General features: G+C 48.6%; 1 protein-coding gene across 1 annotated transcript in view; it reads right to left on the bottom strand.

Moving 5' to 3' along the window:
- LOC102941775 (complement C3) overlaps positions 1-16,177 on the bottom strand; it is a 90,280-nt gene that overhangs the window by 47,188 nt on the left and 26,915 nt on the right. The window contains exons 13-18 of the mRNA XM_037887691.2: positions 15,264-15,458; positions 14,218-14,379; positions 12,826-12,955; positions 12,009-12,080; positions 10,927-11,127; positions 10,187-10,298 (exon numbers count right to left, since the gene is read on the bottom strand). Coding sequence (XP_037743619.1) covers positions 10,187-10,298; positions 10,927-11,127; positions 12,009-12,080; positions 12,826-12,955; positions 14,218-14,379; positions 15,264-15,458 — 872 coding nt within the window. The remainder of the gene's footprint in view (positions 1-10,186; positions 10,299-10,926; positions 11,128-12,008; positions 12,081-12,825; positions 12,956-14,217; positions 14,380-15,263; positions 15,459-16,177) is intronic.

Raw genomic sequence — 16,177 nt, 5'->3', positions numbered from 1 at the left:
AAACAAGTTCAAAGGGTGAAAATCCCAAACTGGGATGTGGTACAGCCCTGTAGGCAAAGAGCAACTACTGCAACACTAGGTCCCAATCATTGGAGTGCTCATTCACAAATTTACATATCATGGCCCCCAAAGTTCCATTAAACTTCTCCACTAGGCCATTCGTTTGATGGTGCTAAGGAGTGGCAACCAAATGGTTTATCCCATGAGCTCCCCAAAGAAGTTTCATGGTGCCTGCCAGGAAGTTAGTTCCCGAATCCGTAAGGACGTTGGAGGGCCAACCTACTCTGGCAAAAATGTCTGCCAATGCCTGGCTCACGCTTTTAGCCCAGGTGTTGCTTGGAGCTACTGCTTCCGGCCATCAGGTGGCAAAATCCATGAAGGTCACTATGTACAGCTTTCCTCTTGGTGTCTTCTTAGGGAAAGGACCCAGAATATCCACAGCTACATGCTGAAATGGGATCTCAATTATGGGAAGTGACTGGAGAGGGGCCTTGACCTTGTCTTTGGGCTTTCCCACCCTCTGGCACACCTCCCAAGACTGGACGTAGGTAGAAACGTCCTTGCCCATTCCCTTCCAGTGGAATGACTTCACCAAAGGGTCCTTGGTCCTGTTCACCCCAGCATGACCCTGGGGTCCCACCGAGAGTCCCTGGGGTCCCAGGGTGATGAGTTGCAGTTGGCTGGTGCTCTTGGGGCATTTGGCCTTCACATGCCCCAGTTCATTACATTTAAAGCATCGCCCAGCTGATTATGGGCTGGGGTGAGGTGGGTGGTTGGAGACTGGGGTTGTGGGACGAGAGGGCATCTGGGGTTTCCCTGGCTGTGTGGACGGCTCCTCCTTGCGAGGTGGGGCTTGGGCTGAGTCCAATGGTGGGGTGTTGTCTTGGGTTGCCCCTTCTGGTATCCCCACCAACTGCTACTAGCTTTCTTCTTCTCCGCCACCTCCACCCATTTGGCTCTGATCTCACAAGCCTTGATTACAGTTTTGGGCTTCCCATCTTTGATGTACCTTTCTATTTCCTCAGGGTCAACCAGGGCACTGCTCTAAGAACTGCTCTAAGAACCCTCTAAGAACTGCTCCATTTGTATTAGGAGAGACAGAGGAGAAGGTTACTCACCTGTGCAGTAACTGAGGTTCTTCGAGATGGTTGTCCCTGTGGGTGCTCTACTTTTAGGTGTTTGAGCACTCCTATGCTTCTAGTCAGAGATTTAAGGTAGCAGTGCCCTGGTTGACCATGCAAGCACTGCAGCCAGCTCTTGCTGCTCTGAGTGCGTATCGTGTGCGCGCAGCCAACTGTCTCCCAGTTCCTTCTGTGCCACAGAAGATCGAAGAGAAACTCTGAAGCAGAGGGGAGGAGGGGGAGTAGTGAAGCACCGACAGGGACAACCGTCTCAAAGAACCTCAGTTACTGCACAGGTGATTAACCTTCTCTTCTTCTTCGAGGAGTGTCCCTTTGGGTGCTCCACTTTTAGGTGACTATGGAGCAGCACCCTTCAGTGGAAGGAGGGGCTTTGGAAATGTTTACTGGGCAGTGGATAACACCGATTCTCCAAAATGAGCGTCAGCAGCTGATTGCTTCTCTATGGCGTAATTTCTGGTGAAGGTGTGGGCTGATGCCCAGGTAGCTGCTTTATATATATCAATGATGGATATATCTTTAAGAAAGGCTATTGATGTGGATATAGCCCTGGTGGAGTGCGTGTGAAGACCAGATGGGGGTTCTAGGTTGTGTTCGCGGTAGCATAATCAGTTGCACTCCAATATCCATTTTGAAAGTTGTTGTTTGGAAATGGGTAGTCCTTGAGATCGTTCCATTGCAGAAACGAACAGTCTGGTGGATTTTCTGAATGTCTGTGTTCTATCTATAGAGAATGCAAGTGCTCTAAGAACGTCCAGTGTGTGAAGAGATGCTTCCCTGCTGTCAGCATGTGGCTTCGGGAAGAATACAGGTAAGTAGATGGGCTGGTTTAGATGGAAGGATGAGGCCACTTTAGGTATGAATTTTGGATGTGGGCGAAGGATTACCTTGTCCTTGAAGAATATGGTTAAGGTGAAGTTACCATCACTCTCCAACCCATCGTGCTGACGTAATTGCGACTAGGAAGGTGATTTTCATGGACAAGTGTAATAGTGAGCAGGTAGCCAGAGGCTCAAAAGGTTTGCCCATGAGAGTACGGAGGATTAAGTTAAGGTCCCACATAGGGGTAGGGTCTCTGTCTGTAGGGTAAGTATTCTGTATACCCTTGAGGAAGTGTTTAGTGAGAGGATGCACAAATATAGTGAGGCCATCTACTCTGGAATGGAAAGCTGTGATTGCAGATAAATGTACCTGGAGTGAACTGATAGAAAGACCTAATTTTTTTAGGGTCAGCATATATTCACGTATTGCGGGTAATGGAGCCGTTCGAGGGGAGAGTTGTTTGTCTCTGCACCATATGGAGAAACGACGCCACTTTTGAGCGTATGTTTTTTGTGTGGTTAATCATCTGCTGTTCATCAAAATATCCCAGACCTCTGTGGAACAGCCTGCCTCCCAAGGTATCAGCCACAGATTAGCCATGCCTTGAGATGGAGGATCGGGATGTTGGGGTGATGGAGACGACCTGAGTCCTGTGTGAGTAGGCGAGGTACGAGTGGGAGGAGCCACAGTGGTGTTGTGATCATCTGGTTGAGGTAGGGAAACCAGGTTTGTCTGGGCCAGGTTGGAGCAATCAGGATTACTTGGGATCTGTCCTGTTTTATCTTATAAAGGACAGGAGATATCAGAGGAATTGGGGGGAAAGCATACATTAGAGGTGTCATAAACATACAGCTAAGGGTAGCATAAAATCCCTCCAGGGTAGCTGTCCTGAATCTTTACCTGTATGGGTTAAGAAGCTCAAATAACCTAGTTGGCACCTGACCAAAAGGGCCAATGAAGAAAGAAGATACATTCAAATCTGGGTGGGGCGGGGAGGGTTTGTTTGTGCTCTCTTTGTTTGTTCCCTCTCGGGACGAAGAGAGAGACCAAGCAGGTGAACCAGCTCCTAAAAAGATCCTGAAATGATACATCTAAAATTACAGAAATTGTAAGTAATAGCAAGGAAATGCGTTAGATTATCTTTTGTTTTTAGCTTGTGAATTTTCCCTATGCTAAGAAGGAGATTTATTCCTGTTTTTGTAACTTTGAAGTTGAGCCTAGAGGGGAATCCTCTGTGGTTTAAATCTTTTTATTACCCTATAAAAAGTACCTTCCATCCTGATTTTTGCAGGTGTGATTCTTATACTTTTTTTTAAAATAAAATTCTTCTTTTAAGAACCTGATTGATTTTCAGTGTCCTAAAAACCAAGGGGTTTGGTTTGTGCTCACTTCGTACCAATTAGTGAGGATATTATTCTCAAGCCTCCACAGGAAAAGGGGTGAAGGGGCTTGGGGGGATATTTTAGGGAAATAGGGACTTTTCCTGAATCTTTGTCTAAATTACTTGGTGGTGGCAGCAGTACCATCCAAGGACAAGGAAAGAATTTGTGCCTTGGGGAAGTTTTTAACCTAAGCTTGTAGAAATAAGCTTATGGGGTCTTTCATGCGGGTCCCCACATCTGTACCCCAGAGTTCAGAGTGGGGAGGGAACCCTGATAAGAGGCACTTCCCATTTCATGAGGAAGCCATCCCTGAGGGAGTTTTCCCCGAGTCCTCCTGGGGAGCAGTATTGAAGGCACTTGGTATTGTGGGACTTGCAAAAAGGTCTATTGTGGGGAAACCCCAGTGTTGGAAGTTAGTGGTGAGGATTTCCGGGTCCATTTCCCATTTGTGTGAGTGGGAGAAGTTTCTGCTTAGCTCATCCACTGTGCTGTTTTGGCTTCCCGCTAGGTAGGCTGCTTTGAGGTCTATGTTGTGGGAGATGCACCACTCCCAAAGGTGAACCGCCTCTGTGCAGAGCGGGTAAGATCGAGCCCCACCTTGGTGACTGATATAAAACATGGTGGCCAAATTGTCTGTAAGGATCTGCACTGTCTTGTTGTGAATGAGGGGCAGAAAATGGTGGCATGCATTGGAGGACCATCTGCCCTGGATGGTATGTTCAGACAGGTGTGCTCCTCAGCCCAGGAGAGACGCATTCGTGGTTATTGTTACTGATGGGGTGTGTCGTTGGAACGGGACATGCGTGCAGACGTTGGAATGGTTTGTCCACCAGGATAACGAGTTCTTTATTGCGGTGGGCATGGTCAGTCGCTTGTGAATGGAAAGTATGTATACTGTACGGAGCCATGCCTGAAAGTGCCTCATATGAAGTCGTGCATGTTTCATGACAAACGTGGTTGCTGACACGTGTCCTAGAAGTTGGAGGCATAACCTGGCAGATGTCTGCAGGCTGTTTTGTATGGTTGCTATGAAGTTTGTTAATGTCAGGAAGTGTTGTTGGGGTAGACTTGCCAATGCCGTGGTGCAGTCCAGGTGGATGCATGAATTTCAACTGTTGGGTTGGAATTAGGGTGGATTTAGGGCATTGATTTGTAGGCCTAGTCTTCTGAACAGATTTGCAGTGAGAGACAAAGCGTCCACCGCCTGTTGGTATGTAGAAGCTTTCAACAGGCAATCATCCAGATAGGGGAATATAATTACCCCTGTCTGCAAAGATGGGCTGTGACCACAGCGGGGACTTTGGAGAAAACTCAAGGGGCCATGGAAAGTCCAAATGGGAGCACTTTGTACTGGAAATGTAGGTTGCCTACTGTGAAAGGAAGGAACCTTCTGTGTGCAGGATGTATGGTAATGTGGAAATAAGCATCCTGGAGGTTGAGGGCTGAGAGCAAATCTCCCTTCTCCAATGCTGGGATTATGGTTGCAAGGGTAACCATCTTGAAACGCTGAGTTCTGATAAACTTGTTTTGCTTGCGCAGGTCCAATATGGGCCTCCAGCCACCCGTTTTCTTTTGGGTGAGGAAATATTGTGAATAAAACCCGGTCCTCCTGCGTTTGGGAGGTACAGGTTCTACGGCACCCAGTTGCAGGAGGTGATTTATTTCCTGCTGTAGTAGGTGCTTGTGAGAAGGGTTCCTGAAGAGGGACAGGAAAGGGGGGTGGGTTGGTGGAATAGAGGTGAAGGGGATGGAATAACCCTTGAGTATAATTTCCAGAACCCATTTGTCCGATGTAATGGTTACCCAGACCGGATAGAAAGGTGTTAGGCAGTCTCCAAAGGGACTGGAATCGGGAGATGGTTGCGGCAATGGAATTTGAGGGGTCCTCATGCCCTTGACCAACACTTCAAAATGCCTGTCTAGAAGTAGATAGTTGGGACATGGTGGATTGCCCCGGTGTCTGTCATCGTCTTGACTGATGTCATTTGCAACATTGGTAGTATTGTCTCTGCAGCTGGGTATACAGAGCAGTATGGAAGCGCTGGGTGTAAAATGCACCCTGTTTCTTTTTGTTATCAGTTATGGGAATTCCCAAGGTTTTCAGCGTGGCACTGGAGTCCTTGAGTGTATGCAAGGCTGCATCCATGGTGTCCGCAAAGAGTTTCTGTCCCTCAGAAGGTAAGTCCTTGATCATGGCCTGGATTTCCTTGGGGAATCCGGAAAGGTGGAGCCAAGAGGCCCTCCGCATGACTATTGACGTGGCAATGGAGTGAGCCGTCGTCTCTGCAGAATCCAATGATTCCTGCAAGGCCGTCAATCAGGGAACCTTCTGAGATGCTAGCTCTGTATTGTTCTTTTTTGTCTGTTGGGAGATGCTCAATAATCATAGACATCTATGCAAAAATGTTGTGAGTGTATTTGGCTAATAGGGTGGAGTAGTTAGCGATGCATAACTGAAGAGTCGCTGAGGAACAGGCCTTTCTACCAACAGGTCAAGGCATTTCCAGTCTTTGTCGTAAGGGGTGGTACGAGCCAGGTGTTGTTTTCCCCTTTGATTAACGGCTTCCACAACCAGTGAGTTTGGGCTAGGGTGAGTGAAGAGGAACTCAGCCCCTTTTGCTGGCATGTAATACTTCTTGTCTGAACGTTTACAAGAAGGTGGGGCCGTGACCGGTGTCTGCCAGACTGTTTTTGCTGGGTCCATAATGGCAGAATTAATAGGCAATGCAATCTTGGCCACAGAAGAGGCATGGAGAATGTCAGTGAGCTTATGCTGTGTCTCTGGCAGCTCTTCTAAGCAGATGCCTAGCGAATTAGCCACACGCTTAAACAGATCTTGGAAAGATTTAAAGTCATCCCCCTGTGTGGGGGGAGGCATGATTGTGTCCTCCGGGGATGAGGAAGAAATAGGGGTAGGAGGTAGGATGTCACCCTCTATTAAGTCCTCATTGCCCTCTTGCTCCTCCCCGGTGACTTCAGGGGAAGCTGGGGCAACCAGTGAAGTAGATCTAGCTGGTCTTGGTGTTCTGGACCTGGACTGGTTATTGTGAGCTCTGTACATTGTCCATGGGTCCCAATATGGCCAGTTTGGTGGGAGGGCTGTGGGGGGGAGCATCCATAGAGGGGGTTGCCACACTGTGGGTTGTAGCCCTGAGGTTCCAGGTTTGGGTGATGAATGGCAGGGGGTGCCCATCCTTACAGCCACTTCATCCTCTTGAGAGAGGAGGGGCTGAGCCAGCAGGTGTAGCCGTGAGACTCAGTGCCATCAGTGCCAAAGAGAGGCGTGCCGGGGTGGGGGCAACAAAAAGGTCTGCCTGGCTAGCAGGCATAGGAGGCACACAGAGGTTAGTCAGCGTCTGTGTGGCCGGTGCTGTGGGCTTGCTGTAATGTACAGGAACGGCAGGTGGCACCATAGCACTGCTCGGGGCCAAGGGCTTCAGCTCTCTCGGCTCTGAGGGAACAGGCCATGGCTGCCTTTCTGCGAGCTAGACTGCACCGGGTCTCTCGCCCCTCAGTTTGCCTCTGCACTAGACGAACCCGGTGCCACGCGGGCCGAGGCTCTGCGTGCCAACGGTACCGGGGCGGATTTAGCGGTCGGAGATAGCCTTTTGCATGGCAATTCTCGCTCGGGGCGAGTGGGGCGGAGTGAGGCCCCTTCTTTGTTTTCATGGGGGCTGGATCCTTTGTGCTCCTCTGTCTACACTACCCGCAGGATCCAAGGGCAGCGATCGATCCAGCGGCGGTCAATTTATCGCATCTAGTCTAGACAGGGTAAATTGACCCCCCCGAGCGCTCTCCCGTCGACTCCGGTACTCCACTGGCGCGAGAGGCACCGGCCAAGTCAATGGGGGAGCAGCAGCAGTCGACTCACTGCAGTGAAGGCAGGGCAGAGAGTAGATCACGTAGCTGAAGTTGCATAACTTAGATCGATCCCCCCCTCCCCCAGTGTAGACCAGGCCTCCGAGGAGGATCCCATATCCCACAGGAAGAAGAAAAGGAGGACTTGTGGCACCTTAGAGACTAACCAATTTATTTGAGCATGAGCTTTCGTGAGCTACAGCTCACTTCATCAGATGCATAAAGTGGAAAATACAGTGAGGAGATTTATATACACACAGACCATGAAAAAATGAGTGTTTATCGTACACATTGTAAGGAGAGTGATCACTTAAGATGAGCTATTACCACCCCTTCCACCCGAGGCCACGCCCCTTTTTGGGGGGCCAGAACGGCTCCGTACCGGTAAGATCTGCATTTTACTTTCACCCCTGGCTTGACCTGGAGTTCCCTCCCCTTTCTGGCCTTGCTGTTAACGTCTTGTAGCGGTGGCACTTCTGCGTAACGTGAGTCTCCCCCAGGCAACGAACACACTGGAAGTGACCGTCAGAGACTGCTATTGACAGTCTCCAGGTGAGACACCGTTTAAAGCCTGGGAAGCCAGGCACGGCCGCTTAAAGAAGGCCTTTCTAAGAAGGCCTCTGTATCATCACCTACCTTGTAGGTGGGGAATTTCTTGGAATGGGGAGTGGTTCCTGGAGAAGGACTGTTAGGGCTACCTGATTGATCCAGCTTAGCCTTTTCCAGCTCTAAGAGCTTCAGCTCCATTTCCGCATCCAAGCGCTGCATCTCCATGTGCTTCGCCTCTCTCCTCTCCTCCGCTTCTGCCTCCAAGCGCTTCTTCTCCACTGCCAAATGCTTCATCTCTAGGAAGAAATTCCTTTCTTCTGCAGTTAGAACTCGGCCTGGGTTAAGGGCATCCCTCCATCTTGGCCCCGGGATCTCGAGTTGGGGAGAGCTGACCCTTTCCTCCTGGGAAATTCCCGGCCCCCATGCACTTTCTGCATTTCTGTCATGGAGCTGGATGTCTGGGCTTGATCTTCTGTCTTCTCCGTGGGGTCCTGCTTTGGGAAGACTGGTTGCTCTAGGGTTTCGGTGCCTGACCACAACCTCATGCACAGGGCTGCCCTACTCTAGCCTAGCTATTTCGTTGCCATGAAACTAGAAAAAAGAACCCTGCTTGTTGGACTCCCTGGCTTGGCAGGCTGAACCCTTTTTGTGACTGTTGCCCCTCAGGTAGCAAAGAGAAGAAAAGAAAGAAAGAAAACTTCCTGGCTTTGCAGGCTGCCTAAAGAAAAAATGGGTTTCAGAGTAACAGCTGTGTTAGTCTGTATTTGCAAAAAGAAAAGGAGTACTTGTGGCACCTTAGAGACTAACCAATTTATTTGAGCATAAGCTTTCGTGAGCTACAGCTCACTTCATCGGATGCAAATCGAAAGCTTATGCTCAAATAAATTGGTTAGTCTCTAAGGTGCCACAAGTCCTCCTTTTCTTTTAAAGAAAAAATGTGTCCTTTTAAAATCCCGAGGTCTGTGCTTCTGGTTCAAAATGATCCCACAGCTCTGCCACCATGTCAAGGCTGATTTCCCACTCTAGCACTTTGAGTGCAGAAGGTCAGGATCTGCAAGGATTCTAAAAATTAGCACTGGCCACTCCAGGCTTGTATTAAACTCCCAAGGTTACAGCTTTTCTCTGACCTTGGATGGGTAGATGCTGCCACCACCCAAGTGCAAAAACCCCTTTGAGAACCCAGGAAGGCGCACTTGGGAATTCCTTTCTATGGGGTACCCTTAAGCCCTTTCACACACACCCCTCCGGGGGAGAGCTGACAAAGAAAACAAAGGAAATCAGCTGTTGCCACCAGCTAATTAAATAACATGTGCACACACCTCTTAAGACACAACACTCCAATCCTGTTCTTGAAAAAGGTAAACTTTATTTAAAAAAAAGAAAGAAAAAAAAGACATCTAAAACCTCAGGCTATTGCTAGATTTAAATAGAGCAAATAAAAAATTAAGAAGCAAAAATAGCTTTCTTGAGGTCCAGCTTACAGGTTACAAACAAAACAAAAGCACCTGGGATAAGCACAGAGGAGTCCACAAGCCATAAAGAAATAAAAGAGATAAACCTAATTGCGTCTCCCTAGACATTTCCTGATCTACTTACATATCTGGGGTTCAAAATGAGTAGTTTCTAGGTATGATTTGATGATTTCTCATACCTGGCTCAAGCTCTTACAGCATAATTCCAGCCCTGTCTCTGCGCTCCGGGAGAAAAGCACAGACAGACAAAAGGGAAGTTTTTTCCCAATTTTAAAAAGTTCTAGCCTTCCCTTTGGCTCTTTTGGTCAGGTGCTGACTCCCTTCCTTTTACCTATGGACTTTTTAACCCTTTACAGGTAAAGCAAGTAGAGAACAGTGACTAAGAGGGAGTTTATAGCTAACTGGCTGGCTAGCTACCCCTTCCTTCATTTATCACACATCCACTTAGAAAGCACTGTCAATATCACATGACTCGGCGATCCAATAACACACCCTGAATAACAAACAGAAATGAGGAACTGTTCCTGAAGCGGATAAAAGGACAACGCTAAACAGCCAGACACCTACATCCATATTCTAGCACCTAAATCAGCAGCCTGGTTTTTCGTGAGGGCTGAAGCCAGGGGATACTGCTGGCTGCTCAGCATCTTTGGAAGTCGAGCCAGTTCTTTTAGGTACCTAAATATGGGCTCAAAACTGGAGTAACTGAATGAATTTCTCTGGACTCTATTATACAGAAGGTGAGACTAGATGATCTAAGGGCCCTTCTCGCTTTAAAATGTAGGAGTGATTCTACGAATATGGATCCGCTGCTGAATGCTGGCCCTAAATCATGACATATACTCCAGCCGGCTCCACGGGAGTCTTGCTGGTGGAGAGACACAGTCTTCAGTGGGAGCTACACTATGCCACGTCTGAATGTGACCCTTCGATGAATGGGAGTGGTACGGCCACATGCTCTTACCCCAGTTCATTTGGTCGCGCAGTCAGCTGCTCCGCTTGCCACAGCCAGCTCTCTGGAAACAGGCTCCTTGAGGTGATATTTTTGTCAGACATGAACTTTTTATCCAAGTCACCTGGAAAGTCAAATCACAGACTGTCTGGCTCTGCTGTGACATTGATTGGGATGGGGCAAACCTGAAAGGATTCGGGGATGGGTCTGCTCTACTGACCTGAAAGCATCCATGATTTGACCTGCGTTGCCAGGTTTTGATGCTGCCAGCCCAGAAGAGCATGAATTGGAGTGTGGTTGAACGGCTGGAGGGGAAGCCACAGACTTCTTCTCCTCTCCATGCCTGCCTTGCTGTTTCCCCACGAGCTAGCCTTTTCTGGGCTCCTATAACACTGGTATAAGCCACTGGCTCAGCGCTACATGCGCACCCTCTAGTGGATATTCTGCAAAGGGTAAGAGCCTACTACTATTCCTAGCTAGGGGAGTTACCCCTTTAGCTCAAGTGGTAGAGGACTGTGCTTTAGAAACAAAGGTTAAACCTCGGCAGCAACCTATGAAGAGGTTATTACCCTGACTCATCTGGGTCCCCATATCAACATGGTGCAACACTAACAGGATTGCTGCCACTGCATTCGTGTTCATCTCCTACCTGGGGGATCTGTGAACATGGGCAGGGTTGGTTCATGTGGCATGGTCTTATTTCTCTAACAATTCCCCCAGCCTTGCTCCTCTGAGTGACACCTAGTACTTGCTTCTTGCAAGTTCCAGGTGGAGCTCCCGTTGCATCTTGTCCCGTATGGTCTTGATATAATTGCAGCAGTCAAGGAAGGTCTTCCTGCATTCATCCATATCCAGGATGTACCCAGCCCGCTTCTCGCAGCTGTGCCCCATGGGGTTCTCGTACATCCCATCTTCACAGCATTTCTTCACCTTCCGGTCCTGGTAATCTGATGCTAAAATGTAAAAGCCAGAAGGTCATTCCTACCAAGCTTCTTCTAGTCCTCTCTCTCTCTCTCTCTCTCTCTCTCTCTCTCTCATTAATTTACTACTAGACATGGCCAAAGAAGGAACATAGGAACTAGCATTCTGCTCTGTCTAATCAAGTATCTTGTCTCTAACAGTCACTAGCACCAGCAGCTTCAGAGAAAGGTGCAAGAAATCCCATAGTGGAATAACCTTCCCACAGAGAAGTTTCTTCCTGACCCCAGTTAGAGGTTGGCTCATGCCCTGAAGCATGAGGATGTATAGCTCTTCTTTAAAAATCCTATCCTATGGAATGGTGAACATCTCTTCCTTTTCCATGTAAATGGCTCATCCTTTTTTTGAATCCTGCTAGGCTCTTGGCCTCAGTACAATCCTGTGATGGTGAGTACTGTGGGTTAATTATGAATTGTGTATGAAAATAGTTCCTTTTATAAATTCGTAGTAAGAAACCATTCAGTTGGGTTGAGTGTCTCCTTGTGCTTAAATGGGTAATTTAACAATGTATCTGTTGTTGTTATTTGAATTGCAGTAGCACTTTGGGTCCACAGTCATGGCCCAAACCCCCACTGTGTTGGGTGCTGTACCAACACAGAATAGAGAGACGGTCCGTGCCCCAAAGAGCAATTTACCATTCATTATTTTCTATACCTCTATCGCATCCCCTCTATAAATTTATCAGTTCCAATCTCTCCTCATATGGAAGTCTGTCCAAACTCCCCTGTCTCCTGTTACAGGAAATGCAGCTGGCAGGAGGCTGTAGCAGGGTGAAACTGGTCATGTAAGGGAATCACATTCCTGATTTGCATGCTTGCTTTGATCAAGGATAGCAAACCCCCTGATTAGTACCTACTTTTGATTGCCTTATACTCAATGAGCTGAACGGAGCGACGCCGGCGTTTTGCTGGCTGGGGACACTCTGGATCTGCAGAAGGAAGTGAGAAACACAAAATAAAAACCCTCCCACCGAGTGAGGCCCTCCACTCAACTTGATGCCATTTCTCTGTCTGGATGTAACACAGTAACATTTGAACACCGCATCTGGTCAGTTCCCAAATTTCTGAGAATGGTCTAGGCCACAATGAGCGGAACCCCGTTGATTTAGGGGCAAATCAGAAAACCAGAAAAGCCAGTTTGGCACTTAACATATTGCTCCTTCCTGTCTGGCTGGGAGCCACATAAGAGCTGTTGGGCAGATGCTCAGCCAGCCAGGGCAACCAGAAGGAGAGGAGAGTGAAGCGGGCTTCATTCCTCCCTCCCTCCTTGTGTGCTGCCCCCAAAAGCTTGCAGCCTGGGGCAGAGAGAGCAGAGAGAAGCACCAGCCATCTGCCCGTCCCTTCCTGGCCAGGGGAGAGAAAGATACTTTGGAAGAGGGAGAAACCCAGTGGACTAGCAGAGAAGGTCTTTGAATCCCCCCCTCAGAACCACCCCATTCTTAAAATTAATCCCTCTTTTAATAGGTGAGGGGCCAGTGGGAATTCAGGACCTTATTCTCATCCCCCATGGTAACCCCAGCATTTCCATTCCTAGGCCGTTCCAGTGGGATTTGCCCTGCTAGACTGATGTCCATACCCCCGGCTCATGCCGTAGGTTACTGTGCCTTGCTTTGCTGATTCTTTCCTCCCTTCCTCCATTGCTCATGGCGACCGTTCAGCTCTATAGAGTGATACCTGTTCTCTGGGCTGTGGAAATCCTATTGCTCGTCTCCAGGGCCAGTCCAGCATCCGTAAATACCCCCAGATTGTTCTTTCCACTGCCAGCTGTACAGCCAATGTCACTCTTCTCCACAGAGTCCCAGATCTGTGAGGCGCAAATACAATGGTTGAGAGATTATTGTTAACAATGACACTTCCCATTTATATGGTGCCATCCAGCATGATCCCAAAGCATTATACAGGCTGTGAGCCGGATTCTGGTCTCAGGTACAATCGCGCGATCTGGAGTAACTCCACTGACTTCCTTTGACTTGCTCTGTGTTTGCAGCAGTGTAAATGAAAGCAAAATCTGAGACATAAGTAAAGTATTTATTGCAACTCAATCCCCACAGAAATGCGTCCGCCTCTGGGATGGAGCACAATAGCCATTCTGCCCCAGCAACACAACCGATTTTAGGAGGAGAGAGAGAGAATTATGCAGCCAGTTGAACCCAGACAGCAGAGGATGTTAGGCAGAGAGAAATCAAATACCCAAGTTAGAATTCAGCCAGTGCACCTGGGCCCTGACCCTTGTGGAAAGGGTCACAGGACATTTAATGACCAGAACCTATGTTTGATATGTCAGCTGAGAAATGGCACTTTCAGTACCATTGCATCCCCTAAAACCTTGATAGGGCCCGGGTATCAGTGCTGACTCAGAAGAAAGCGCTCCCTCTTTTCAGTCACTAACACTTTTTTCCCTACAGCACAGCAACCACGAATGTTGCACGGGGACATTGGGTTCAGCTCTGACTGGGAGGGGACAGCACCCCAGGCTGAGCCCCCGTTCCACTCAATGCAGCACAGCGCCCCCTGGCCCACACTGTGGTATTGGGTTCAGCTCTGACTGGGAGGGGACAGCGCCCCAGGCTGAGCCCCCGCTCCACTCAATGCAGCACAGCGCCCCCTGCCGCCGCATTGGGGCATTGGGTTCAGCTCTGATGGGGGGGGGAGAGCGCCCCCTACTGAGCACTCTGCCACTCCCTGATGTACAGCACCACCATGAGCACTGGGGTGAGAACTACCTCTGAGGGGAGAGCGCCCCCTACTGCAACACCCACACAGTTCCCTAAAGCCCAGGACCATCTGGGTCAACACTGTCCAAAGGGAGGGTGTCCTTTAGTGTGTCCAGAACAGCACTCCCTGCAGTACCCTGGGTTTCACTGGGTTTCCTCCCATCCAAGTACTCACCTGGCCCGGCCCAGCTCAGTTAAAGTACAGTGGAACTCAAACCCCAAGTGGCAGGTCTGCAAACAAAAGGCTCACTTCGCTTTTCGCCATCTTGGAGCGTCAAGCAAGGATAAGAGCCGAGCTGCATTTCCCACTATGAAACATTACAAGTTACGACTAACATCTTTCATGCCCCACCTTAGATTGTGTAATTTTGTGTTTTTTGTTCAGAACGTAGACTCCTTTGTCCACGGCCACCAGGCCGACATAAGCTCTGTGGTCTCCTTCCAGCTTGAGTTTCATTGGAGTTCCCGGCTCATGGATTCTCCTGTCTTCGTTGGTGGCTCCTTTCACCACAAGCTGTATGAAAGACAGTGAAGGGAGAGGTTTTGATTTAAAGCAGAGAGAGCAGCTAAGAACCCGTCCTTTGCAAAACATAGGAGAAAAGGAGGTAAGACTTCATGTTCCTTGAGCATCCAAAAGCCAGGTTCTGATCTCAGGGGCAGCTGTGTAAATCTGGAATAGCTCCACTGATTTCAGTGCTGTTACTCCATATTCATGCTGGTGTAAACTGAGAGCTGAATTGGACCCAATGTCCATGCAGTCCCTTTGTTCCAGCCATGATGGAAGGTGACTTTGTCCCTCAGGCAGCCCTGAGAAATTTACAAGTAAGTTTGAACTGTAATAGATCTGCTCCATGGGCCCGATTCTGATCTCACACTGGTGTAAATCAGGAGCAATTAACTGGAGTTACAGCAGCGTAGCATTGTAGTTACATTATAGTCAGGTCCCCTATAGGTATTTGGAGTCACATCTGTTGAAGAACCAGCCCAGCCCTGGGAGACGGAGCTGGAATCAATTCTGACTGCCACATCATCAGCAAAATGGCTAATTATGGTGCAGATACAAAGCCAGATACTCAGCTGGCGCAAGTCAGTACAGCTCCATCCACTTCAATCCACGGAGTCTTTATTGCTGAGCTAGAAGGAACTATAGCTTGACGCCCAGATCCTACAGTGGGTTGACAGCAGTGGCTTGTGGGGGCTGGGGAACTTCTTTGTACATGTAAACTGGTCAAATCTGATCTAGAATTTGCTGGGAGACAGTCAATGAGAAGCCCCACGGTGTCATTTTTAGAGTCCCTTTTGAGAGTCAGTCAGCACTTTCAGGCTAGGAAAAACTCCCTCCTAATGACACCTACATAGGAATTAACATGTGGAAGGCCAACTTGAATAGCAACCTACCGTTCCCATGCAAGTGTCCTTGATGTCCAGCCAGACCGAGTCTGCTACAATCTCCGAATTTCCTACTTGGTAGTAAGCCACGATGCGGAATGAAGGGATGAGGTCTGGAGTGATGGGCAGGGACACGGTCACCTGATTTTGTCCCTCCTGCCTGGCCTGTCTCCCTACCTGAATGATCTTCCCTTTATTCAGGATCTAACAGGGAAACATGAGATGTGGATTGTTAAAGGACACAAGGGTTAACACAATGGGTCATTCAGATCCCATGAATCTTCCCATCCATCTGTTTTCTACTACTAAGAGACGGTCACTTGCAACTTTTCAAATGGGCATTTACATCTGAGCGGAGAGAGGAAAATAAGCTAAAATCCATGTGTTGCAGGAATAGGCTGTAGAGGCAGTGGTGCTAATATTCAACAAATCTGATTCCCAAATCTGAATATTGTTTGTTTCACCAACAGAGACCACCCCTCCTTTCCCCCATCCCACTCACCAACTACACTTCATATCCATGCTATATGGAAACTTTATTATTTGATTTGTCCAGCTAAAAGCAACAGAGTGGACCTACTACTCTGCATTGAAAAACTAGCCGTGAAATCTAGTGTTTAGAGCAGGGAACTGAGACCTCGGACTCCGGGCTTCCATCCCCAGCTTTAAGAGGAAATATGCTCTAGTGAGTACATGGGGAGGAGTCAGGACTCCTGGTTCCATCTGCAGATCCAAGAGGAAGTATGGTTTAGTAGCGAGTGCAGAGGGGTGGTTGTTAGGACTCCTGGGTTCTATCTCCAGCTCCTGGAGGAAGTTGGCTTTATTGATTATCACAGGGCCCGGAGTCAGTAACCAGAAGTGGATAAGAGGTTGTCCCCATGACTGACTTTATTTCATTCACACTGTGACAGGGTGCTGGGCAA

This window comes from Chelonia mydas, chromosome 20, assembly GCF_015237465.2.
Source record: "Chelonia mydas isolate rCheMyd1 chromosome 20, rCheMyd1.pri.v2, whole genome shotgun sequence".
NCBI classification, from domain to species: domain Eukaryota; kingdom Metazoa; phylum Chordata; order Testudines; family Cheloniidae; genus Chelonia; species Chelonia mydas.
Note: the sequence above shows the minus strand (reverse complement) of the source record. Positions and strands in the feature narration are given on the sequence as shown.